The sequence below is a fragment of the Saccoglossus kowalevskii genome, chromosome 14 (genome assembly GCF_978046115.1).
Source record: "Saccoglossus kowalevskii chromosome 14, keSacKowa6.1, whole genome shotgun sequence".
NCBI classification, from domain to species: Eukaryota; Metazoa; Hemichordata; class Enteropneusta; family Harrimaniidae; genus Saccoglossus; species Saccoglossus kowalevskii.
In genome coordinates, this window is record NC_140654.1 from 5,033,581 (window position 1) to 5,059,984 (window position 26,404).

The window sequence follows — 26,404 nt, forward strand, 5'->3', positions numbered from 1 at the left end:
GACAAATGGAAACAATATCTCTTTAAAAATGTTTGCATATGTACTACAGGCCATAACATAATAGCGTATGAGCTGCTACCCAGTAGGTAGAAGATATTGCGGTAAATAATAGAAAATTGATGAAGATTATATTGAATTGCATCTAGTTTGTCATATTGTCTGGTAGAAGATTGACCCTTACCGTCAAATGTAATACACAGATTGATTAATAAGCTCACCTGGATTGACCAGTTGAATATAATCATTAAATTTAGGGTCATCAATGGACAGTTCTGCATATCTGAATGTGAAATTAAAATGTTTATTTCTTTGTACTTTAATTACGACCAAAGAGCACAATTAGTTCTCACTGAGATGCCAACATTACGTTGTAAAATATACACCCAAACTCTGCTAAATACCTTAGAATACTTATATGGTTAATCTGTTGCAGAATTTCCTCCTTATAGTCAACAAGTATGATTGGTCGTGATGAATTCACTTTCTTGACAAAGCAGGTAAGTTCAAACCTACATCTTTCAATCGTTGTTAAATCAAAGAATTGCAGGGACGAACATCCGGGTCACTCAGAGTTACTGGGAGTATACGCCAACGTGTTCAGAAAGACAGCGACAAACAAACTGTTCGAGAAGCTACATTTACTATACATCTTCCCGATAAACTGAACTTGACTTATAGTGGAATTATTATGCATCAAAATGTACCATCTTGTAAATATCGCTTCACTGTTCTTTCTTTGTGATTTGCATTTCTTAATAATGGGAGATGGAGTTAATTAGGTTGGTATCATAGAATTAGGACACGTTACACTTGATAATTATATGGTAATCTTATTAGCAATATCGTATCGTACATTCGTACTAATTGATTTACTTTATCAGAAATAATTGTTTAATGGGGTGGGCAGGACCTCTGTCTGATAATATTAATCAAATTACAAACTTAGATTACATTCAATATACCTTATTTAAGACTTCATATGAGCACACAACCTGTCACTTTCTGGTGGTACATATACGTGCAAAGTCTAGACGGATAAGTAGTACATGATATTCTAGTGTATCAGTTAGTCGAGACTATGGTGACGCGTATCTGGTATACTTCCTCGTGGCATCATATCCCTGTCAACCATAATAAAATCGTTCCAACACTGATAAAATGGTTGCCATTTATTAGCTTCCATGCAACTTCAAACTTGTTAAAAGTCTACATCCTTGTAATGAGCAGGGGTACAACGTACTGCTAAATGTATAAATTCTGGCCATCTTCATTCGTGAGTACACTTCTCCCTCATGTAACCAGAAAGTATTATGCAAATGAGCCACTTAATGTGCATATACTTTAAAAACGAGATCATATCACGTAATTTTGTGTTCAGTTTGAAGCAGTGGGTCACAGATAGTTTCATCTTTGATTATTGTTCGTCTGAAGCCAAAATAATAACATTATTAGCCTGAGAATTTTAGAAACATCTGGCTTAAGAGGTTTTTTTTAGTTCTCTTCAAAATAAGAACTGTTGCAAAATGAGTCCTCAACACAGCATGCATCAGGTATTTTATTATAACAGTTTTACTGAACAACTTTGATTTAGTCGCAATGTATTTTAATTCACAAAATTAAAATCCACATAATAAAAAAAATATACATACATATCAGCTATTTATGAACTGAAATCTGTTTGAAAATTAAAACTGTACTACAATGAATAATCAGAACAAACGTGAAGTTGTAATAATTAGTTAATTTATATAATTAGCTAATCACATATGCAATAACTAATTTCTGTGTGTCTGCCTGCAGTGGAGATGTGCATTAGCCGTGATCGTGAAATCAAACCCAGTTTTGAGTGTTTGTAATGTACCAGTAATTTATATCAGGAGTTTTCATCTGCATGATGTTCCCAGGGAAAGTCGTTCTTACCATGAAATTACTTGGCCTTTAATGTGTGCAGAAATATACTCTGCATCTCGTTTGTGACGTCAGTGAATGTACTTGCATATGTATATCCAGACACCATAGACTCATGTTTATTTGGAATCGTCTTTTGGAGTCCTTAGAGGGATTTTGTTATATTATATAAGCTATATACGCAAATAGAGGCATACATGTATAGGGAAGTTAATAAGAATATACACTCCTGTGCCACTGTGTTCATTATAGTTAAAATAATTTAAATGTGTCATTAAATATTAATTGTATAATCACAAAACTCAGCAGACACAGTAAAACCTTATTATTATATTTACATTGTTTCACAGCAAGCTGTGGATACTGTTAACATAAATAAACATGGTTGTGCCAAAAATATAAATATCCTAGAATATAAACATCACTGAATCATTAGATATCAATAAACAGAAATAAATAATAATAATATTTTTTGCATCTTAAAAATACAGTATTTCTATCAGTACAGTAGCAATAAAAGTATAACAAAGTATAATAATAATAATGAAATAATAAAGAAAGAGAAAATATTATAATGTTAAGTATAAAAGTAAAATGTAATGTGTTAAATTTTTAAATTGTTAAAGGTTACGAAAATAAGCCACCTGAAATACAGAATATAGCGTGTATTGAATTGGGTAAAATTTTGTTAAATCTACCCACACATACAAGAAACCAATAGCATGTATTTACTCAATTACTTGTGATGTAATAATGTCCACGTCATGCGGTATTATTTTTTTCCAATACTGTACTGGTAGCATTTATTTGCCTCGTAAAACAATGCAACAATAGTATTTATTTCCTTCAGTATATGCTGTATTTTTTACTTCAGATCTGTGATTTTTATTGTACATATAATTTCATATTTCTTCTACCACTAATGTCAGAATCTTTGTAAAAAGTAGATCACAGATCTTCCATGCTTTCATTTAAGGTTTCTTCATTGGCATCAACTAAGCTATGTAAAATAAATGCATGTTGTTCAGTCTCTGAAAGCCCACACTTACCATTCCAATGAGCTGATTTCATAGAGTGAGACTGGGAGTAAATGGAGAAAAAGATGAAGACAATTATAGAATAATCAATCACTAGATGTTTGCCAATAAATCTTATAAATCAAATCTTTGTGGTTTTGAATTGTATCATTTTTTTATCATTATATATCAGATGTGTTCAATTCATATCTCTAAAACAAATCACAATGATTATCAAGATTAATATTATTTAGACACCATACATAAAGTAAAGGAACCATGAACAATGATGGGCATTTTCAGAATAATCTGATAAAAATAATCAAATAGTTTGCTGTTGCAATTCTAAGATATTCAGACAATATGGTGTTGTGTGAAATGATTATTAGATGTATAATACACAATCATAGCAGTGACAACACCTATCAACTCGTGCAATTTCACTCACTTTGCAAGCATCATCACAAACCATATACTGTATATTGCAGCACATAATTGCAAAGTTTAAAGTAACTTAATTATAGTATTTACTATTAAATTTCCCCATGTTAACTGCGGTCTAAATTTGATCAATAAATGGCATGTTAATGAACAGTGTTGCCTCAACAATCCAATTTGCTTGATTTCCGTGATATACATAATAATTATATTTAGTGATTAATTAAGGGTTGAATCATTAAATATTTGCAGGAAGGGTTACTTTAAAACTGTCTGAAGTGTCTGATATGTATACCACAAACATGCATCTTTCTCAGGGTAATTTGCACTAAATTGTATTTGAATTGTAAACGTTTATTTAAATGGCCACTCTCTACTATTATTTTCTCGAACATTATGTTGGTGACTCCCAACTATTTTGTCATATCCTTCTTTTGCCTGTGAGTACAATTAATTGGTAAGAGAATAAATCCTTATTTATGAGTAGGCTTCTACTGCAAGTCAGAAGAAAAAGAAGATTGAGTTTTGGATATTCCTTGTTGGCATCAGAAGTAGAATACCACAAAGCTGGATATTTTGAATCATTCTGAAGGCCCTGTCACACTTTCAAAATTTTTTAGGATACAGTCATAATAGTTATAACTACAATTCCTATCAAATATCAACATATATATTTTGATATACAATACCTCTATATAAATGTTCAAATATGAGGTGTGTGTTTTGCCAAAAAGGGACAAGACCAGTGCTGCACTTGATTTGTATCCAACCGGAGATATATATGACACATAACTATTAGATACCGGGAACTGTAGGCAAGATACAATGTAGGTATTCATTACATTGAAAAGAAGTATCAGTATGCTGAAGAGTTCCATCATTGGTTTAGATGTAAACTACTGGTATCATCAATCACTTCTATAAATGGTACAACTATAATGTATGATTAGAAAGTTAATTTAATTGGTGGAGTTCATTAAAATTAATCGAAGACAGCATACATGTGCTGACAATCACTCTTCCTGGGAATTATATTCACTGAAAAGTAAAATAACCAGTAAATAAAATGAGATTGAAACTACAGGTGAAACTTCAATACGAATATTTGCATTACTTTCTAATTTGCACAATCACTATACATTGCTGCATATTTGTATGCAAATAGCATCCTTCCGTGAATCAATGATAAGTCATATTTGTATGAGCCTTCAAGAAATACTGCATATCCCAATAAATAGAATAAATGGCTAAATACTTCACTTATATGCATGCAAGGATGTGACCAAACAATGATGACCGAAGCACACTGGGATGTCTATATATTCGTCTTTTCAACATCTTATAATCAGGCAAGCGATTTTATATACATAGCGATGTGATCAGACCATGTGCCGAGAGGGCAATTAGTATCAATAGAGTGAATGCATTTTGCCAGCAGGTATAGAGATCACAGCGGATAACCTCAGATAGACATATGTGTCAATTAACACAAAACCTTTGATCCTTTAACATTCTTGCTGATCAATCATCATGATAAGGTGTCAAAAATAGAGTCTGTGGACTTTTAGAAATCACCAATCCATGCCCACAAACCCAAATGTATGTGTTGATTATATTATATGTGTAAATTAGAATTAATAGGAATACATTTCTGAAATTATCCACAGCTTGATAAATAATTCACAACAATAGTGGTATTGTTTTTCAGAGAATTTAATCAAGGTTGTATCAATGGTTTACCATGCCACCTAATTTGGTTATGATGTCAGGCTTTTTACTTTTTCAATCAAACCAAATTTTAAATATTCAATATACATCATGTCATAGATATACAGATATATTGGTTTGACGATCCTATTAAAAAAGGCCAAATGGTGGCCATTTTTGTGCTAAAAAATCATCAAATATCAAGCATTTCTGGCATTTCTGGATGGATTTCGTTCAAACATGGTACATACATTAGGCATTACAGGTTCCTGATGCACAATATTTTATTTTTTAGATCGAATTCAGAATGGCTGACTAGTGGCCATTTTGTTTTAATGAATGGGCTTCTAGAGCAATATCTCTGACATGCTTTGACAGACTATGTTCAAATTTTATATATTCATTATACATGTATTCAAAATAGCTGATTTTGTTTTAATTATAAATGCTGTTCCAGAGCAATATCTCTCATTACTGTTTAACGATCAGATACAAATGTCAATCATTTAAATGTTAAACAATCATCATAATCATATTCCTGACATGTTTATATTACAGCTATATTAAACAAAACTATATATCTTAAATTCGGTAACTAACAGGGACTGTGCCATGCATGGCTTGTCTTCAGAAGATTGGGACAAAAAAAAAAACTTTTTTGAGTAAAAACTGAAAATTGAAACAGATTTTGTCTATTGGCTCCAAAATTAGTATTCATTTCCAAAAATATTGGAGAATATAAGAAAAATGTGCAGACAAATTTGGACACGGAAGTCTGGTGGTGAAAAAGTTAAACCTTGATTAGAGTAGAAAAATGACAGAATGCCAATATATGAGGGTTAGTTGATGAAACAAAGCAAGCAATCATAAAACACTGTAGAGACTCATGAAGTACTTTTTCCTTTTTTCACAGCCTTAATTTGTTTGACACAAATTAGTTAGGACATTACCAGTAAGTAAAATATTGTTTTTATTCAAATTGTGTCATTAGAAACATGACATCATTTGATCTTATCATGCATTTAATAGGTTGCTAAGCAACTGGCAGATACTTTAAAATTTGATGTGTTTTTATTTTCTTGAGGTCAGAAATCATCTAATGCATTTGTTTCATCAAACACGATAACTCATCTGTTATTGGTTTTATGCAGAAGTGATGAAGTCATATGTTATTGGTTTTATGCAGAACAGATGAAGTCATCTGTTATTGGTTTAGTACTTCACTACTGACTGACTTTACCGATAACTAAGACTCCCATCATTGAAATAATCAAAAATTTCATCTCAACTGAGAACTGAGACCTCATTTTGAAAGATTGTCACAAATGCGTGTGCAGGATATTGCTATGGTTACTCTCATCTTTGCTCAAGTGGCAATATCCGTGCATCAAATGAATAAAACATGAACACTATTATATATTCAGCAGATTTCCAAGTGTGAAATATTCAAAGACTGAGATTTATTTCAGAAACATTGTTTAATGTACCATATTTGCTAAATCATTCTTGCAATGATCTAGTAATGTTAAATATGATTATTATTTATGACTGGGTATCTATTTCTTCGTTCTCAGGTTTTGTGTGAAATTTAGGTCATATCCCAAGCTCATATGTATACCAATGTCAAGGACGAACTTGAGTTTCCGTCTGTATTGGATGCATTTGAGAAAACAAAGGAAAGAGTAATAATGACAAAAAAATTCCAATGAAACACATAACATTGGCATGGACATGAAACTGTAATGAGTTGCTTTTTGTGACAAACTTTAGAAAATGGTTTAGTGTGTCAGCAAAGGGGAGGAGAATTGAAATATAAAACAAAATGGCTGCCAGTTGGTCATCATCTGATTTACACGGTACCACTGAAGCCATCCCAGCCATCCCTACGAACCCATGTGTGATCATGTTAAGAAAATTTAACCTCAGTTAAATTGAATGATTTGATTGGGTGTGCCAAGGAGCTAGATCCACCAATCAGCAACCCACAGCAATTTCAAATTTGAATCAATAGACTTTAATAGCCATCTTATATCACTTCATAACTAATTGACAAAAATACATGACTTTTTGTTTCATTTACCATGGAAACACACCAGAGCATAAACAGGTTTATAGTGGGATTCCTTCCATGGTTTAATGGTGAAATGATGGACAAATAAACAAACCAAGGCTGGTGAAGATGCCCCCAAAAAAAATTGGTCAAAAGATGACTTAAAAATAAAATCAACATAGCTGCCATTCAGCCAATTTGAGTCATAAAATAAAATGACTATAAACTATTTTCATATAGTTACTTACAATGACTAAAGACATGGCTTATTCAGTATTCAAATGAAGTCTATTGCCAGCAGTCTGATGTATTATGCAGTATCAAAATAGTCATATGACTTGTTTTAAAGGCCACTTACTGTGTGTGGCTCACACTTCAATATTTTTGGCGGGACAGCCATTACATGGTTTTGGGTACTGATCTGTGCGACTGTGTGTAAACAATTGTGGTTTCATTGTTCCTGGGTTTGAATATGCAAATTGAATATGATTTCAGATCTCTGTTGATTGTTGTACATTCAAAATGATTTCACGAGCCTGACAAGATGCACAATAATGACAGTGTTGCAGGGATTGTATGTGACTTTATTGTCAATAATTTTGGAATTGATTTTAGGTCTCTGTCTTTTTATTATGTATGTAGACTAGTGCAAAAAAGATCAACTGTCATACTGACAGGGGTTAATTAAAATGACCTGGATTTCAGTCTCAAGAAAAGAAGTAATGTTTTGCATTATACAGAGTTATACTAGTATACCATTTTGACTTATCTTTTTGGTTGCTTATGTCATGTAAAACCACATGACCACCAGTCAAAACAGTTGATGAAATGTTTAGATTTTTTGGACAATAATGGCTGGTAGTTGGTTAAAATTCAACAAAGTGAAAAACAAATTGACATGCATATGTGTACATAACATTATATCTGGTCTTTTTACCAGCTTTGATGAAAATTGGTACAAGTGTATCTGAGAAAACAAAACAAAATGGGCAGGAGTTGGTCGGAATTAGAATGGAATAAGAAAGCAGGATAGATATAAAGGGCTAAATTTATATAGCAAGCGTGTATATGCTCCCACAGTAACCATAAACTACAAGCTATTGTATTGACAAAATGGCTGGCAGTTGGCCATTTCAGATTAGACTATGACACAGATAAACATTCATTTATGAATACAATCATCTTTGTAACAAGTTTTGACCTCACAGCTCAGTGTAAATATGAGATAAAACCATAATTGTGTATGAAAGACAAAAAATTCAGATTTTCATAAATAAATGTTTGGCAGTTGACCATCTTGGGTTGGATCATCACATTATTCAAATTCCATCTTTGTGAAACAATACAATGCCTCTGTACCAAGCTTGAATAAATTGACCAAAAAATGAGTAATTTTTTTAGGCATAGTAAGCCATACACTGATTGATAAATAATGAAATTACTCAAAATATTCTGTAAATTGTTTTTTTGATTAGAGTGACAAAAATGCACTTGCTATAGGGATGAAGCATTGACAGTGCCGGTGTGAAATTTTTAATAAAGCGGCTTTTAAAAACAACACATCAAAATGAATTGACAATCTGACCCTGACAGCTAGCAGATGAACATGATTTGAAAATGAACTACGCTAGGCAATATTTTTGTCATTACCGTAATTGCATTTTTTTTTATTTTTTAGCTCATAATGAAATTATGTATTTATGAATGCACCAAACAGTGCTGTATTATCTCTACTTAACAGCAAAATAGTACAGGTGTCAATGTAATTTGGTCATATCAACGTTTTAGAATTATGAATTAAAAGGGACATGTTTTTCATCTTTGTGTTTTTTACATTTTCAATCCAAATATTACTGAACCAAATTGATGTGATAAGAAAACACAGTGACATGTCATCATGACATGACCATGACTTAATAATATGTAAATTTATGCTAATAGTATGTAAATGTATGCATTGTTGGAGTTTGAATTTCTGGCTTGCACACATGCAGCCTGAACATTTTATTATAAGCATGTTCATTTGCTACCATATACATGTATGTAATTAGGGCTCTATATTATGTGGACTAAAAAAACCAAATCATGCCTCTTCCATCAATTTATCTGGTTGGGCTATACAATGCTATTCATATTTCAGACATGACCGACTCCCCATCCCCGCCAAAAAAAAACATCGTTCCTGCTACCTCCACCCACCTCACACATAATAGTCTACTTACAGTATCAAAATAGTCTTGTATATTTGTGGCATGCCTAGTAGATTTGATGATACAAAACATGTTTTCCACTCACTCACATTGTACAATGTCATATTAAGTACACAATTAAAAAAACCTAATTCTAAAAAGTCATCAATAAATACTCATTGAACGCAAAATGAATACTCGCCAAAAATAATTATCTTGAGCAATTATTAAAAATACCACTACATGTATCTATAGAAACAAGTGTTTTTTAAAGCAGCAGAAATTATAATTATTTCTTGGTTTTGTTTTTTTTGCTTTGATATCTAAACGTGATAAATTAAAACTCAACAAAAACAATAGAAAAAAGTAAAGAATTTAAAAGTAGTGAAATATCCCTGCAAACATCAAAACCCAGTGAATATTTCTTTTATAGTACACAAATACTTTATATTCTGGCGGCCATTTTGAATTGAAAATTGTGACAATGAAGATCATTTGAATACAATATTGAACTGAATCTAGACTGTTTATTATACTCAACTATTAGGCCAGAAATTCAAATTTCTTGTTTTTTATAAACCTAGTCATGTAACTCAGTATGTTAAGAAAAATTACGCAGAATTCCTGTTAAGAAATGTGTTACTAGCTAGAACAGCCATTAATATAGGAAATATTGATGTTTTTTGATAAAAGCAAAAATTGCTAAGCAAGCAGCTGCCATTTTGAAGCATTCAGTTGAAGGACTACGCAACTATCATACAACAATACGCCGAGAGCAGTATCACTAGCTCAGATTACTTTCCTCACCTGACCATGAATTGAATAGATTGATTTCTAATATCAAGCATGAACAGGTTATATAATCTGACATGCTCTACTTTAATATACATGATCAATTTGTAATTTTGATTCTGCAAAACTTGAATCTAGTAATATACTGTATATAGGGTTTAAATTACAAGTTTTACACTCACTTATTTTGTTGTTGGCTAAATATGCTAATTTAAAACCAGGTGAAATGGTAACCACAAACCCCAATTTTAAAGAATCTGATATACATGTATATTAGGCAATATTTGGTAAATGTGGCTCTAAGTAACTATTTTAAATAGCTAGATACAATGGCAATGGTTCTTCTTAGCTAGCATATGAACATACTGTAAACACATTTAATTATTCACTGGTTTTTAATTGTAAATTCCATGCAACCATGTAAAATATCAATAAATGTCATCGTTTTTCTCTCTACAGTAATATTTTGATAAAAGTTAGTTGAAATTTAATGAAAAATATCTGTAACATGATTTACATGACATTTCAAGAAAATTGCATTTCTTTCTTCAAATTATCTATAGAGGGCAGTCTTTCATATTTGTTTGAAATCTACTTGTCACCATGACAACATACTTCAACACAAGAGGACAGTATACATTCAAGTCCCATTTCACTGTCTGAGCATTACAAGGAAGTGGACATCTCAGTTGTACATGTTATTAATGTTAATAAATATATTAGTACAAAATCTTAAGATAAACAGTTTTCTTTGCATGAGAGATATCTTGATAAGATCTAAAATATTTATTTTTCCATTTCCATTGAGACCTAGATGAAATCATCAGCGTCTGAACTTTTATTGCACCTCGTCTTAAGCCGTTAAGTGCCATACATTTTTGATCTGTATATGCAGTCATTCCTTGAAGCATTCCCCAAATCATGATTGATTTCTTTTTCAAATGTTACTCGTGTCTTGCAAGCTTTTTAAATAACAGTTGTGTAATCCCTTGTCCATTAGAGAGACGAGTTTGTAACCTTTTAAACGAGGGTAGACCATCCAGATTTTTCAGTGTTGCATGTATTATATGTTGTGTTGCTTATCAGCCCTGCATTTAAAATACGTCTGTTCCCATTCCAAGTAAGCAACACAAAAAATGCACAAAACAAATAATTTATTTCCATTTTTAATTGTTGCATTTTTTGTTGCACAATCTGTGTATCAGCCATAAGAGGTAAATGGCATCCAACTTCATCAATAAATATCATTTTTATTGAAGCAGACCAGGAAAAATTGTTAACAGACCACTGGGCATGCAAGTTTTAATTTTTAACCTGACTTGAAAGTTACCTGTTTTGGGCATACAGATGGGCAGTAATTTCAAACACTGGCAATGTGCATTTAAGTGTTATACATAAACAAGAATGTGTATATGTTACTATGGATAGTATGGGACCCACATGGAATACATGAGTTTATGACATCCATTGACCTTAGACACATGATCCAGCTGCTAAGGATGGAGTAAATATTTCAAAACCATGGCAACAGCAATCAAATAAGCCAGCACTATGATCTGGAGCTTATTTAGTGAAACTCAGACATATTATTTACATGAGTTTACCAAAATAACGTTAAAAGATCATGTTATAAAAAATAACATGGTCAAAACGCCTAATGGATTTAACCTTATACAAAATAGTTTTCTCCCAAATGAGAATTTAATAAAATGTGAAAATATTTGCACCAAACTTTAGGTAGGATAAATATAGGGCACTTAAAGGGTTAATGTTCAGCTAATATTCTCTCTATGAATGATCTATAGCAATAGCCTTTCATAGTTTAAACCAACTTGTCACCATGACAACATGTTTGCAGTATAATTAACAATATTTCAAATCAAGTTTAATTTATTAAAATGTTTTCATGTATGATGGAAGACAAAGATGCTTCATTTAAAACAAAATACAATATTTAACCATACTGAATCAAATAAATAATTGGAAAAGGAAGGCATACTAATCCAAAAACACCTTCAGAATACCAAATTAGTGATCATTGCTCACTTTAAGAAATAAAATCCCCATATATAACCCAGTGAAATATGAACCAATCTCCAAAAATCCATTCATTTATTGCAAAGCACAGATAAACGTATTATCAAATCTGTAGAAAAATTCATACAAAATTTTTTTCTAGCTAGAAATGAAAAACATATGTAGTCTTATCCACAATTATTTTCATTTTATTTTATTCTTTGTTGCTATACCTGTATATTGATAATAACATGTTTTTCTAAAGTTGCAATAGTTATTATTATTAGCAGTAGTAATTTAATATTATTGTTTATTTTTTTTATGTGTATTTATTTTGACTTGTTTAATTTCTTTATTATTTTACCCTTATCAGTGTTCGATTAATTTTGGCAAATCTAAATACTGCCACTAGAGGGCGATCAGATTCTACAATCAATACATTGCCTCTAGGGGGCAGTATACACTTACCATATCTGTATCTCTAGTCCATATCTGTACACATTTACCATGACATATCGCACAGGATCTATTTATAGCATATCCACCACACTCTGAGCAACCTGGTGTCATGTGACCATTGTACCAGCATGCATTGCAACTGAAATTTAACAGTTTCAGGCAAAATATAATAATATAATTTCATTTATTCGTCTAGAATACTGTGGTGTGGTGTAATTAGTTCATCATTTCGCTAAACATAACAGTGTTCATTGTCTCAAATTACATCAAACCAAATGACTATAAAATTGTGTTTAGTTCTAGTTAGATCAGTAACCAATCAGAATTCAGATCATTCCAGTAAGGTATCTTCTAATAAGTCATAGAGTATCTATTTAAACACAATTTAGAAAGTCTTTTAATCATATTTAGTTTAAACTGGCCAATTGAAAACAAAATTAAATGCTACCCTCATCAAATTTCAATTCATTCTGTTTCCCAATCCCCCAAGCCAGCTACATACCAACACAGTTCAGAGTTTTAGGAGAAGTTATTCAAGGACAGACAGACACATGGCTAGATGGCTAATGCAGCATCAAGTCACTGTAGAACATGAATTTCAGTATCTAATGGGTACCACATAAATTAAAGTTCTGAAGGCTCAAAGGGAATATCAATATTCATTGTGTTCAGTGATTTGATTGGTGATAAAAATAATCAATGCATGTATTATATATCATCTACAATTACTGACCTGGAACATGTATTATATATCATCTACAATTACTGACCTGGAACATGTGTTATATCATCTACAATTACTGACCTGGAACATGTATTATATCTTCGTTGATACTCTTCACTCTGTAATAACTCTTGTAGTGACTGTTTTGTGTAGTCTTTACACTGTTTTTCATATTCTTGCATTGTCACTTGTTGGGCATACATGTGAGGTGAAGGCTTCAGATTACTCTCCATTAAGCCTGCCATCATAATTTAATTTGTAAAGTGGAAATTTCTCATGATTTCTTCAAAACAGTTACTGTATTTTTTTTTTGATCTCGAAAAGTTCATAAAAAATGTAATTAATATTCACATTCTTCAATTAATACTACATGTACTGTGTTAATCTCAATGTAGATTAATATAACATGAATTGTACAAAGTTTCTAAAGGGTACAGCAATATATCTCAGCAAAAGTTAAGGAGAAAAATCCTGGCCAGCATTTTGGCGGGAAAAGTACTGGTCAATTTTTGGCAACACAAATGATTTATACTACATAATGAAAATAACATCAGGTTACTGCAATCAACAGATCTAATTACAGAGAAAACCAATGATATTTTGACATTGGGATTGCTCTGAATATTGTAAGAGCAGAATAACTGATTTCATTGTTTGTTTCAAAATATTTTTAACATTTTTAACTGTTTGAGTTTACACCAGAGATGTAGATGACAAAAACAGCAAGAACAAACATTGTCCCCTCGTATACCTTTTTCTTCATTTATGATTCATCAAAGTTAAAATTATAACTCTAATGCTATTATAAATAGTACCTGACACAGGTTCATCATCACCATGGTGATTATCTCTTGTTGCTCCATCATCATCCATATGTTCATCTTCATTATCAGATTCAAATGTTACCCACAATTCTAACTTCCACATTTTTCTTGAAAACAAACTTTCATCAGCTGTGGTGGGTTATTGATTATACCCACAATGCATTGCACTACAGAATATCTGTTTGAAAAATAGAAATGTTTTTTAGCATGGTTTAAGTTATTTCCAATAGAATCACAAATAAATCAAAAATAACAATTTGTTATATACTGAATATAACGTATTTTGACTATAGACGTATGCGTTACAAATAAAATAAAGCATTTTTTTTTACAGTTTTTAATGAAGTCATATATGTTTAAAATATCATCAGCAAAAATATTATGAAGTCTTTCCACATGCTACATGACAGAAGAACGCACAAACCAACTCTGATCAAACTTGTTTCAAACTTTAACTTGCAAATATTATATTTATTCACAACACTGAAGCTGAAGAAATAAGCTGCAGTACCACAGCTAGCTGCAACTGACCTTACCCTACTTTTATTTTGCTCTTGTTAACGTTTCTTTTTGCGTGTTGGGTCGCTGCAAGCCACCATCAAGTAAGTACTACACACCGGACATGGGTCTATGAGATTAGCATTAATGTTACTAAAGTATATATATATAAGTATATATAAAGTAAGTACAGCTTGTGTTCAAATTTTATGTGTACTTATTTATTACTACCGAAAAGAAACAATACATTTCTAATTTAGTTAAAAAGTGTAATAAGGGTATAAATTATGTTTGTTAAACTAAAGTTTAATAATGGAAATAATGGAAAAAAAATAGAATTGTTATTGCTGTTTTAATATAGTCAATTAGTTTCATTAGTAATAGTTTTTTGTTTGTGTTTACTAATGAATAAACTTTTGAATTTTATTGAGGTGTTTGAACTGGTACTTTGATTTTGGGAAAAATTAATACAATGTATTTCTCGGTTTAGTGAATAGTCTGCATAAAGTGTTAAAATGTATCTCATCTTAAATTTCATTGCATTTTGTATGCTTTCTCTGGTCTAATTCAATTTTTGGCATCTGATGGCATCCATATTCAATATTCAGCATGTGAGTTTAGATAGTAGTCCAATATCTGTTTGTTGTTTTAAAGAAGTACATATGGTGAAATTTCTATTTTTTTTTTTTTTCGAGTCTACCCGTTTCAATTTTCGCATAATGGTTGTCTAATCGAAATCTGCTTAATTCTTCACGTTTGGTCGGGTAGTTTTCTAGTGTTATAATTTATGCACTTCTGAATTGTCATTTTATTTCTGTTAATGCACAGTCACTTGGGGGCTGAAAATCAATAAATACTAATTTTCAAAAAAAAAATCATCTGCTATACATATATAAATAAACAAGTTGTGAAACACGGCACCTAGTAAATCGACACCCTGTCGGTTTCAAATGTCGATTTCTTACCTTAAAATGCAAAACAAAAAGTGCAGAGGGGGTCAGGTGTTATGTTAATAATAATAACTTTATTATTAATTACACTACTAAAAAACCTTCAGAGGGTTTTTGTATGGTAAGGAACATAAATACATACAATACATAAGAGATAAAAAATAACCATTGTTCATAATCGCTAACTTGGTTTTGTTCAAAACTGCACAAATCGCGAGTTTTCTGGTGATATCCGACAATTTCATGATCGAAAATGGCCAGCAGCCAGAATCAAGGGGGATTCGTACAGAGTTCTGGGTACATCAAGTGCGCATACTAATTTTCAGCCAATCAGGCGTGCCGTAACAGCGAGTATTTCCTTGATTTACCCAGAACTCAATGCGAATCCCCCTTGATTCTGGCCATTTTCGTTCATGAAATCGTCGGATATCATCAGAAAACGCGGGATTTGTGCAGTTCTGAATAAAACCAAGTTAGCGATTATGAACAATGGTTATTAACGTAACACCTGATCCCCTCTAAAATTTTTGTTTCGCATTTTAAGGTAAGAAATCGACATTTGAAACCGACAGGGTGTCGATTTACTCGGTGCGGTGTTTCACAACTTGTTTATTTATATACGTATAGCGGATGATTTTTATTGAAAATTAGTATTTATTGATTTTCAGCCCCCAAGTGACTGTGTGTTAATGTGGAATTTGAACGCAGCGTCCTCCTGATTGACATCTGATAGCGTGTTAGATCCACCAGCAAATTACACACAATGAAGAAACTTATCGGCAGAGCTCCAGAAGGAGTACCTACACTTTATGCAAATTTTTTTTAATTATGTTAATTTATTCATGACGTAGCAGTTTCTGTGCTCATGAATATTCATTAATTTGTGGGTCATTACATTTTAAAAGGGGCGATATATTATTTTTGGGGGAAGAGTTAGAAAGGGGGATTAGCAATCCTTAGGGGGTCAATACAAAAGAAGGGACCCATTTGGAGAGCAGCCATGCTCCTCGTGTCTGTTGTTGCACGTGACCTACAGCTGTCAACTGTGTTCGTTCTTCGACTGTGTTCGTTCTTTGACGACTTCGACTGGCTTCCATGTGAGGTAGTATTCTTGTGTTCTGTTTTCCTGACTTGAGTTTTTGAATCCGCTGTTTATGATTTTAACGTCTTTTATGTCTTTTGTAGGAGTGTCCAATCCGTGATTCGAACTTGCGATCTTTGAGTTCCCAGCGCACTGTCTTGTCCACTGTACCACGAGTGTCTTCACACAGGAGTTAGGATTTAAGTCCTATTCATAGGACACTGTCTTCACTAGCATTCAAAAATCTAACTAAACATACTGGATTCGAACCAGCGATCGCTCACATTGCTAACATAGTACAAATCAACTGAGCTATGTGGGTAGTCATGCAAATTAAATAATTGTTGTCATATTTAGCTTTATTGCCAAATGGTGTTTGCGAAAAAAAGATGGGCAGGCAAGGGAATTGAACCCAGGTCCTCCTGGTCACTATGTAGAGAACTGACCCACAAGACCACAATGGATTGACTGGATGTGTTTGCATTTGATAAGACTATATAGTGTGTATATATATAGAAATACAACATATTTCTATTATTAAGTTACAATTGTCCAAAAAATTGCCAATTTTGTGTTTTTACTTGTGTAAACTATATGCATGCCATAACCCGTTAGTGTACATCTTGCCAATTGGGTGTTTGCCATTTGCGTTGCCCATACCTGACCCGACCCTAACCCTAATGCCAAGACACGTTCCTGTTAATAATTCCGTTGCCCATACCTGACCCGACCCTTACCCTAATGCCAAGACACGTTCCTGTTTATAATTGCTCAACAATGATACTCTGTTGTGCACTGTCTGCGGGTAAGTTGCATTGATGTCAACTGATTAAACAAGTCGCGTTTAAGTAATTTCCACTATTAACAAGTGGTTAAATTGTGACAATAAATGTGTGGACAAATATTTGAGATTAATTTTGGTGTAGACAACTCTCGTTTAATTATTTTACACCATTACAAGTTGTTAAATTGAGAGAATAAATGTCTCAACAAATATTTAATACTTAGTTTGATGTAAACAACTCACGTTTGATTAATTCCCACAATTACAGGTTGTTAAATTGAAAGAATAAATGTGCGGACAAATATTTTAGACTTATTTTGGTGTAGACAGCTCTCGTTTAATTATTTTACACCATTACAAGTTGTTAAATTGAGAGAATAAATGTGTGGACAAATATTTTAGACTTATTTTGGTGTAGACAGCTCTCGTTTAATTGTTTTACACCATTACAAGTTGTTAAATTGAGAGAATAAGTGTGCAGACAAATATTTTAGACTTATTTTGGTGTAGACAGCTCTCGTTTGATTAATTCCCACAATTAAAAGTTGTTAAATTGAGAGAATAAATGTGCGGACAAATATTTTAGACTTATTTTTGTGTAGACATCTCTCGTTTGATTAATTCCCACAATTACATGTTGTTAAATTGAGAGACTAAATGTGCGGACAAATATTTTAGACTTATTTTGGTGTAGACAGCTCTCGTTTAATTATTTTACACCATTACAAGTTGTTAAATTGAGAGAATAAATGTATGGACAAATATTTTAGACTTATTTTGGTGTAGACAGCTCTCGTTTAATTATTTTACACCATTCCAAGTTGTTAAATTGAGAGAATAAATGTATGGACAAATATTTTAGACTTATTTTGGTGTAGACAGCTCTCGTTTAATTATTTTACACCATTACAAGTTGTTAAATTGAGAGAATAAGTGTGCGGACAAATATTTTAGACTTATTTTGGTGTAGACAGCTCTCGTTTGATTAATTCCCACAATTACAAGTTGTTAAATTGAGAGAATAAATGTGCGGACAAATATTTTAGACTTATTTTGGTGTAGACAGCTCTCGTTTAATTATTTTACACCATTACAAGTTGTTAAATTGAGAGAATAAATGTGCGGACAAATATTTTAGACTTATTTTGGTGTAGACAGCTCTCGTTTAATTATTTTACACCATTACAAGTTGTTAAATTGAGAGAATAAATGTGCGGACAAATATTTTAGACTTATTTTGGTGTAGACAACTCTCGTTTAATTATTTTACACCATTACAAGTTGTTAAATTGAGAGAATAAATGTATGGACAAGTATTTGAAACTTATTTTGGTGTAGACAACTCTCATTTGATTAATTCCAACAATTACAAGTTCTTAAATTGACAGAATGAATGTATGGACAAATATTGACCATTATATTTGTGAGTAAATACCTGTTGTTTAATTAATTTCCACCTCTACAAGGTTGAGAGAATAAATGTGTCGACAAATATTTGATACTTATTTAGGTGTAAGAACTCGTGTTTGACCAACTTCCACCATTGCAAGTTGTTAAAATAATGAAATAAATATACTGGTATCATTGGATATTTGATTTAATTGTGAAACTTTCTAACAAAACGTTAACTGCTGGCTTCGAACCCTCAATCAACAATTCCGCAGACACGGTATAAATTCAACAACACCACAGAAGATATTCGTCTGTTGCCTGAATTGTTTTCGTAATATAGGGAACGCCATCGACACTTTAACAAAACTTACCTTGACTTGGGTCTTGTTTATCTCTTGTCACAATCTGGAAACTGTTGAACAAATTGCGCGTCGTCCAGTTTAAGACGTTAGTTATTTTATTATTTATTCATTCAGTTTTGTATGGTGCAGTTTTGTGAGGTTTATTATTTTTTGCGACGTTCTTTGTTTACTTGTTTACGGTTTGAGAGATTTCAGTTTATTTGATTTACGTTTTTACGGTAGCTCTGAGCGGGACTCGAACCCACTGTCTTTTCAAGCTAATTTTGTTTTATTTTGATGGCACGCTTGTGTACCACGCCACGACGTTGGTCGTTAAGTGGTGTTCATTTTTCTAACTACTCTAGTGTTCCGATGAGTTGAACGGAAAAGCCAAAACGATTGCTGGTTTCTGATTGCTTCGGTTCTGGTGAGTGTGTATCTAGTGTGATTCGAACCCATGTCGTTTGTATTGGGCGTTTTTTTATTTCCCATGTTAGCTACGCCGTAATATGCAACCACTTCCCCGTTTTATTGTGATTTTGAGTGTTTAATGATGTCTTCCTCACGCGTCACGCCATGACCCAGTTTCAACCACACGGCCATTTTGCAACACAGTTCGTGACCCTCGGCGTCACCCGACTGATGTTCTCTTCAACTGTTAAGCTAGGAGGATTTATTACCGTTATTATCATTATATTGTCACGTGATTTGTTTTACCTTATGTGTAATGTCTTAAGTATCTGTATTGTAATTTGTATATACCAATTCGTATATACCGAGGAAACGACCCCGATTGAAGGTCATGTATTTTATGACGTCACCAATTCGTGTGTAGGTACTGCTTCTAGATCTGTGCCAACTTATCTAACAACAAATTCAGAAAGACGCCGTCATTTTCGTCATAAATAATTTAAAACATACCGGATCCGTGGCGGGTTGGATCTTGAATGATTCAGCTTCCGCGTTGTTCGCTTGTTTGTTATGCTCTGATTTGTTCCTCTTCAGCTATAGCGCCCCCAACTCATAAAGGTCGTTTAATTTTGTTTTTACCGACATTGCATTTTTCGTCCTACTTTTTTTTTCTGTTTGTTTTCAGTGGTTGTAGATATCGATGTACCAATCAGTATTGTTTTAATAACATTAATGTTATACATCAGTTATACATCAAATTTAGGAAGTGGGAAAAGTTTGTCGGGAAAGGATAGTTGAAACGCTCGCACTAATTATGTCAAGATTTGTAACTATGTTGTAGTGAGATCTGTTTTCGTTCTCATTCATTGTACAACTGAAATGACCGAAAATATCAGCATTGTGTTACTTTACCATACAAATACATGTAAAACAATTAAATTGTAATAAAAATAGCAAATAAAACACAATGAATATGCAAAATGAAGTATTTCAAGGTTTTATTTAAATAACACATACAAGAATAAAGATACTGGCCCAATGTATATACAGTAAAACAAGTTTAAACAAAACACCAAATGCTAAGTTCACAGATGTATTCGTTCATAGAGGTTTTACATACCAGTAAGCAAATCTGCATGGCACAAAGTCTTTATTTACATGTGTTACAGTAATTATTATGTGCATGATTCAATAGTTGATATATAAAAAATAAATATACTCAAGTTAGCCATCTTAAGATGATACCAACATGTGTTGGCATTGATATGTAAATTGTTTAATTAATATGAAGAATGTATTTTGCATAGTTGAATAATCAACATAATTTTTTTATTTGATGCATTTGATTTAATGCAACATGCATTATAAAACTATTTACAGTTTGAAAAAAGTATGTCCATATACTTAATCCTTTCCCACAGAGATTATATTATAAAGCAATCTTGATTTAATTGGTGGTGGTAAATTTATATTAATAAGAAAATATCGGATAAGAAATATTCAAAGTCAAACATTTAGCTAATATTTCAATTTAAAGCTATTAATGCAATTCAAATATTTATACACTATATATCCACCAACTAAAACCACCAGTAACATGTACAATAAAGCTCAAAGTAGAAAAGTAACAAAGATTGGTTAATGCATTCTAAAAGTATCTGCAAGTCTTGCAGCAATTTTCTGTAATTGCTTTGTTATAAATAAACAAATTGACAGGACTAGTCATTGCAAACAGGTATTGATCAAAATATTTGAAAAAAAATATTTATATATGGTTAAATTTGTAGTACTTTTAAATGCTCTCTCCTTTATTAGTTAGCCATATCCATTCTTAAGTCCAATAATGTAGTCGGCATATATACCCAATAGTCGTCATATATACCTGATAGTCGACATATATACCCAATAGTCAGAATATATAACTGATAGTCTGCATATATATATATATATATATATATGATAGTCGGCATACATACTTGATAGTTGCCATGTTAACCTGATAACTGGTATAGGTAGTAGTATTGAAGTAGATAATGGAAATTCAATATATATTGTGTTGGCAGCAAGAGATAATAGTTGAAAGTGAATAACAGACTTGACATCCAGCTATGCAGTAACACATGTAATTCATAAAGCATTATATACATATTATATATGGCTCTTCTGTTTCAAATAAAACAAAACATTTAAGCATTTGTCAGTATTTTTCATTGTACATACTGGATTCTGAATTAACAAAAAAAAAACATTTTTGGAAGAGATAGTGAACTACACATTCAAGTTATTTGAATTACTGGTACATACCATATCATTAATTCAAAGCCACATTGGCAATGTTATTTACCAAATGAACACTATAATCTGAGCTGTAAAAATGTTTTTCATCCAGCGTGTATATATGCACAAATACCCAAACTTGTCCCTTTTTTCTTGATGTGTTTTCTAAATAACCAAAATCAAAAAGATGTCATTAGAACTAGGAGCGTGGCAGTCGACTTCAGTCAAAAAAAATGCAGTAATACATTTATATTTAAGTAAAAGGATCAACTTGAAGAGCTGAGAGCTTCAACTGTTGTAAGTGTTTGCATTAATATAACTTATACAAAGGTACAACTTATAAGGCAAGGATATGTAACCTCCATGCATGGTGAAATGTGATGTAGATCCATGTGAGTATCAGTTAAACACATTTCTAAACTATGACATCACATTATGCAGTAGAAGCTTGGAAATGTTCAATTGTGTAAAAAAAAATGAGTCATTATCCCTGTAAGTATCACCCAAGACTGTTTTGGGTGATTTTTGGTGAATGTGACTACAACACTGGTGTCAGTGTGTAGGTGGGTGTATGCCTGGATCCACATCTGCATAATATGTGGTAGCAAAGCGAAGAAACAGATTCAGGTAGGTAATCTGAAAGTCTGAAACTAACTACTTATCCACAGACACACTCATTTACATGTGTGTATCGAGAAATGTACGCTTGTGATTTTGAGATCTACATCACATATCATATTAGTTGCATGCCCTTATCTTATACATCCTTTACTTATATATACTATAGTGTTATTATTAAAATAAATACATATAATACAGAATTATACATATAATAATTAAGTAACAACATATGCTTTTCTGATGACAATTAGTCTCTCTAATGAAACTCCCTGAACTCCTGAAAACCACTGTGACAGTATATTTTATAATTAAGTACACACACTACATAATCATTGTGTTAGATACAAAATATAAGTACACGATCTTATAAGATGTAATATTTCACCTAGCCATGGTGAACGAAAAATGGAATTTGAATAATTTGTAGAAGGTGGTAACATGGTTACAATGTTAAACAAATGTGAGGTGGTCATCATCTATACGCCTACCCATGACTTTCCCTTCCCTGATTTTACATATTGAGGCCTCTTGGCTTATGACCGGGAAAATATGGTATGCTCGCATAAGTGTAAACAGCCGCTTTGCAAAGCTTAGCATTTCAGTAACCATGGACACATAAAAAATTTGTTAAATGTACTTTGTGGAAAATTCAGTTTTTTTATAAAGCAGTCAATGTTCAACATTTAAAAAAAAATATGAAAATATAATAAATACATTTATTGATAGCAAGGTCAACTACAGTGTAAATTGGAAAAACAGAAGAACAGTATTTTTGAATTTGCATTTGACATTTAACACGGACAAACATGGTGTAAATTGTCAAAAAGATATTACAACATTTTTTTGATACAAATAAATCCAGTGTCATCATGAACAAATGTGTGAATACCAAAAAATACATTCATCAAGTCTGTTTATTGTGCGGTTATTGCAGTATTAAGGTTCAAAGCCGAAAGGTCATAGGTCAAAGTTTATAAAAACAACCTCAACAATAAGACTCTTCTTTGACTAGAAATGTTTCCTGTTGTACTTTTCTGTATAAATCAATGTAACGGGCAGCCTTGGTGGTGTGTGGAATGATGAATTCTGTACAGAACTGTTTTCTTGTCAGGTACGGTGGGTCTTTTCCAATCAACTCATTATACTGTACGTTATTCAGGAAACCAATCACAAAGTCGTAACAATTGTGAGTTTCTTCATTATATCTGTAAGATAATGAGTTTTCTCTAAAGGTTGTATAAAATAAGTACATTTTATTTGTCTTTCTGCCATACAATGGCTGTAAATATAATAATTATGTCAACAATTCTTAGCGGAATATTATGAGTGACCTGACTTGATCAGATTAATGTTTTATGAAAGTATATAAGTGCAACTGCGGTAAACATCAATGATATCCCATGTGACATCTCTTGGTATGTCACAATCTATGATTTGAGCACATGGGTGTGTGTATCCTACCCACAACCACCATATCAACCTTTTTCAGTAGTTTATGTAACCCACTTTAAGAAGAATGTCCCAAAGTAACAAACAACCCAGAATGTTCCCCAAAGTAACTACCGTAACCTATAACTCACAATGTCCCAAGTAACCTTAAACTCACAATGTCCCAACTAACTCCACAGCCTAGAATGTCCAAAGGTAGCCCACAACCCAAAATATCCAAAGGTAGCCCACAACCCAAAATGCCCAAAGGTAGCCCACAACCCAAAATGCCCAAATGTAGCCCACAACCCAAAATGCCCAAAGGTAGCCCACAACCCAAAATGCCCAAAGGTAGCCCACAACCCAAAATGCCCAAAGGTAGCCCCACAACCCAAAATGCCCAAAGGTAGCCCACAACCCAAAATGCCCAAAGGTAGCCCACAACCCAAAATGCCCAAAGGTAGCCCACAACCCAAAATGCCTGAAGGTAGCCCACAACCCAAAATGCCCGAAGGTAGCCCACAACCCAAAATGCCCAAAGTAACCCCACAGCCCATAATGCCCAGTTACAGGACCCATCAATTAATGCTCAAAGTAACCCCAAAGCCCAGAATGCCCAAAGTAACCAGACGTTCCAGAATGCCCAATATAACTCACAGCCCAGAATGCCACTTAGTAAGTCCTAAAACATCTCATGGCATCTCATGGTAACATAATAATGGTCCAAATAACCACTCTGAGAGATGAACTTCAATGCAAAAGCAGACTGCAATAAGCTCTCAATTAACAATAAAAGTGTTATCAGTAATGTAAGTGATGTCGCTTAGCAACAAATAATCATTTTTATCTAGAAATAGAGGAATGATCCTATACTCACTTGTCTGGGTCCCACTCATTAGTAACTGCATAGTTTTGTAAACATTCATCCCATAATTCCATCAATTCATCGTCATAGCGATTGTCTAGTAACGGTATAATTACAGATTGTTTCCAACTATGTTTATCTTTAACTTTATGTAGACCATACTCGTCATAGTTATACACGGCACCTGGAGAAGAAAACCAAAAATCACTGTCCATTCATTTAAAGCATGCTAATAATATATTTTCTTTCTTAATTTAATTTTGTTATATCCGGTAGTCATTCTAAAAAAAGAGTATACAAACAGAGCACACCACAAATAAATAAATAATTCACACCTTTTTACATAATAGTTATGACTTTCATTAATGATGCATAGAATCACCGTCCCTCAACGGTGATAGAATACACAACTGAACATAACAAGCAACTATGGACAGTGGAGGAAACGTTTTAATTGCAAAAAACTAGCCCATTATACAGACAGCAAGCTGATTTAACAATTATTATTAATAAAAACAGCTGTATACACCTACCTTTTGAGCTTGTAATGCCAACATGAAGATTAGAATTTCTTTCGTAATGCCTAAAAACATAAATAATTGGAGTGTTAATTCAGACTTCTATAAGATGTACATCACATGGATCCCGGATTTAAACATGGGAATACACTTTTAGTCACACTCTACCACTAGTATGCTGATCCTATCATTTAGTTTTTACTGTAGTAGTCTTTTAAAAGTTACTTTGAGTGTTACTGTATGACCATTCATTTTGAAGATGGTGTTTCATTTAACTATCGGTATTTTAATATTATGACCATCCTTCTGAGGATAACAAAAAACAAATAAAAGATTCTTAAGGTGTAATTCCAGAGACTGTCAGTTTTCACTTAAATTAAAAACACTTATACATGTACTTACTGAAGAAAAGTTCCCTCTGTAGGTTTAACAACAACACTATACGGTTTGGTTATACCATTAGCAAAGGGACTAGGTATTCTGAAAGGCGGTGACTGGCAGGGTGATACGTCAAGTAAAGTACCACATAGTGGACAGTTATCGGGCATTTCAAAACAAAATATATTGACGGGACTGCAATGGTTGAAACACAGCACACCCAAAGACGACATGATTACGGCAGAGTACGGCTCTGTGGACTCTGTGGAAATGAAGGCAATCGATTATAGAGATCTATAAATCCATACGTAATAAGCACCGTGGCAACGACAGAATACATCCTGTACAAAAATGAATACGAGGGGTGCAATGTACCGGAAACAACGATGCAGAACGTGAAATCGACAGGTATCAATGTCGAAACCCAAGGGTGTATCGTGGTTGAATGATTTATTTGATAATCGGTATTTGACGATCAGTTTTACTATAAAAATATATAACGTATAATAATACTAACCTCTGGTGCCAACCACTATAACAATATAAAGTGTAGTTTATCACGACATTGTTTTGTTGTTAACACGAAAAGCCATTTTATGAATGGGCCCAGCCATTTTGTACTCAGCAATGCATAATGACTCCCTAGGACGGCGCCGATTATAAACCCTAATACCCGTTTTGAAAAAATACACTTTAATTTAAATCAAACAACTAAAGATGTCGCTGTGGTTGCGAAT

The 26,404-nt window shown here is 32.7% G+C and overlaps 2 protein-coding genes across 3 annotated transcripts; both read right to left on the minus strand.

The window, feature by feature from the left end:
- Window positions 1-1,581: 1,581 nt before the first annotated feature.
- Window positions 1,582-20,232, minus strand: LOC102808629 (uncharacterized). 2 transcript variants are annotated; one of them, XM_085507823.1, is made up of 5 exons: window positions 20,091-20,219; window positions 14,115-14,301; window positions 13,381-13,537; window positions 12,585-12,714; window positions 1,582-2,988 (listed from the first exon to the last, which is right to left on the minus strand). In XM_085507823.1, exons 2-5 carry the CDS (start codon window positions 14,224-14,226, stop codon window positions 2,857-2,859), a joined length of 531 nt encoding a protein of 176 aa, XP_085363949.1. In that variant the 5' UTR covers window positions 14,227-14,301; window positions 20,091-20,219; the 3' UTR covers window positions 1,582-2,856. The 2 variants fall into 2 exon arrangements, 1 of the variants encoding a protein (XP_085363949.1); XR_014931588.1 differs by lacking the exons at window positions 1,582-2,988; window positions 12,585-12,714; window positions 13,381-13,537; window positions 14,115-14,301 and adding an exon at window positions 14,687-14,751 and having other exon boundaries at window positions 20,091-20,232.
- A 329-nt stretch (window positions 20,233-20,561) lies between these two features.
- Window positions 20,562-26,286, minus strand: LOC102808513 (MKRN2 opposite strand protein-like). The gene is made up of 5 exons (XM_006813434.3): window positions 26,185-26,286; window positions 25,692-25,929; window positions 25,305-25,354; window positions 24,784-24,955; window positions 20,562-23,683 (listed from the first exon to the last, which is right to left on the minus strand). The coding sequence occupies exons 2-5, from the start codon at window positions 25,898-25,900 to the stop codon at window positions 23,464-23,466; spliced, it is 651 nt and encodes a 216-aa protein (XP_006813497.1). The 5' UTR covers window positions 25,901-25,929; window positions 26,185-26,286; the 3' UTR covers window positions 20,562-23,463.
- Between the last annotated feature and the right edge of the window lie 118 nt (window positions 26,287-26,404).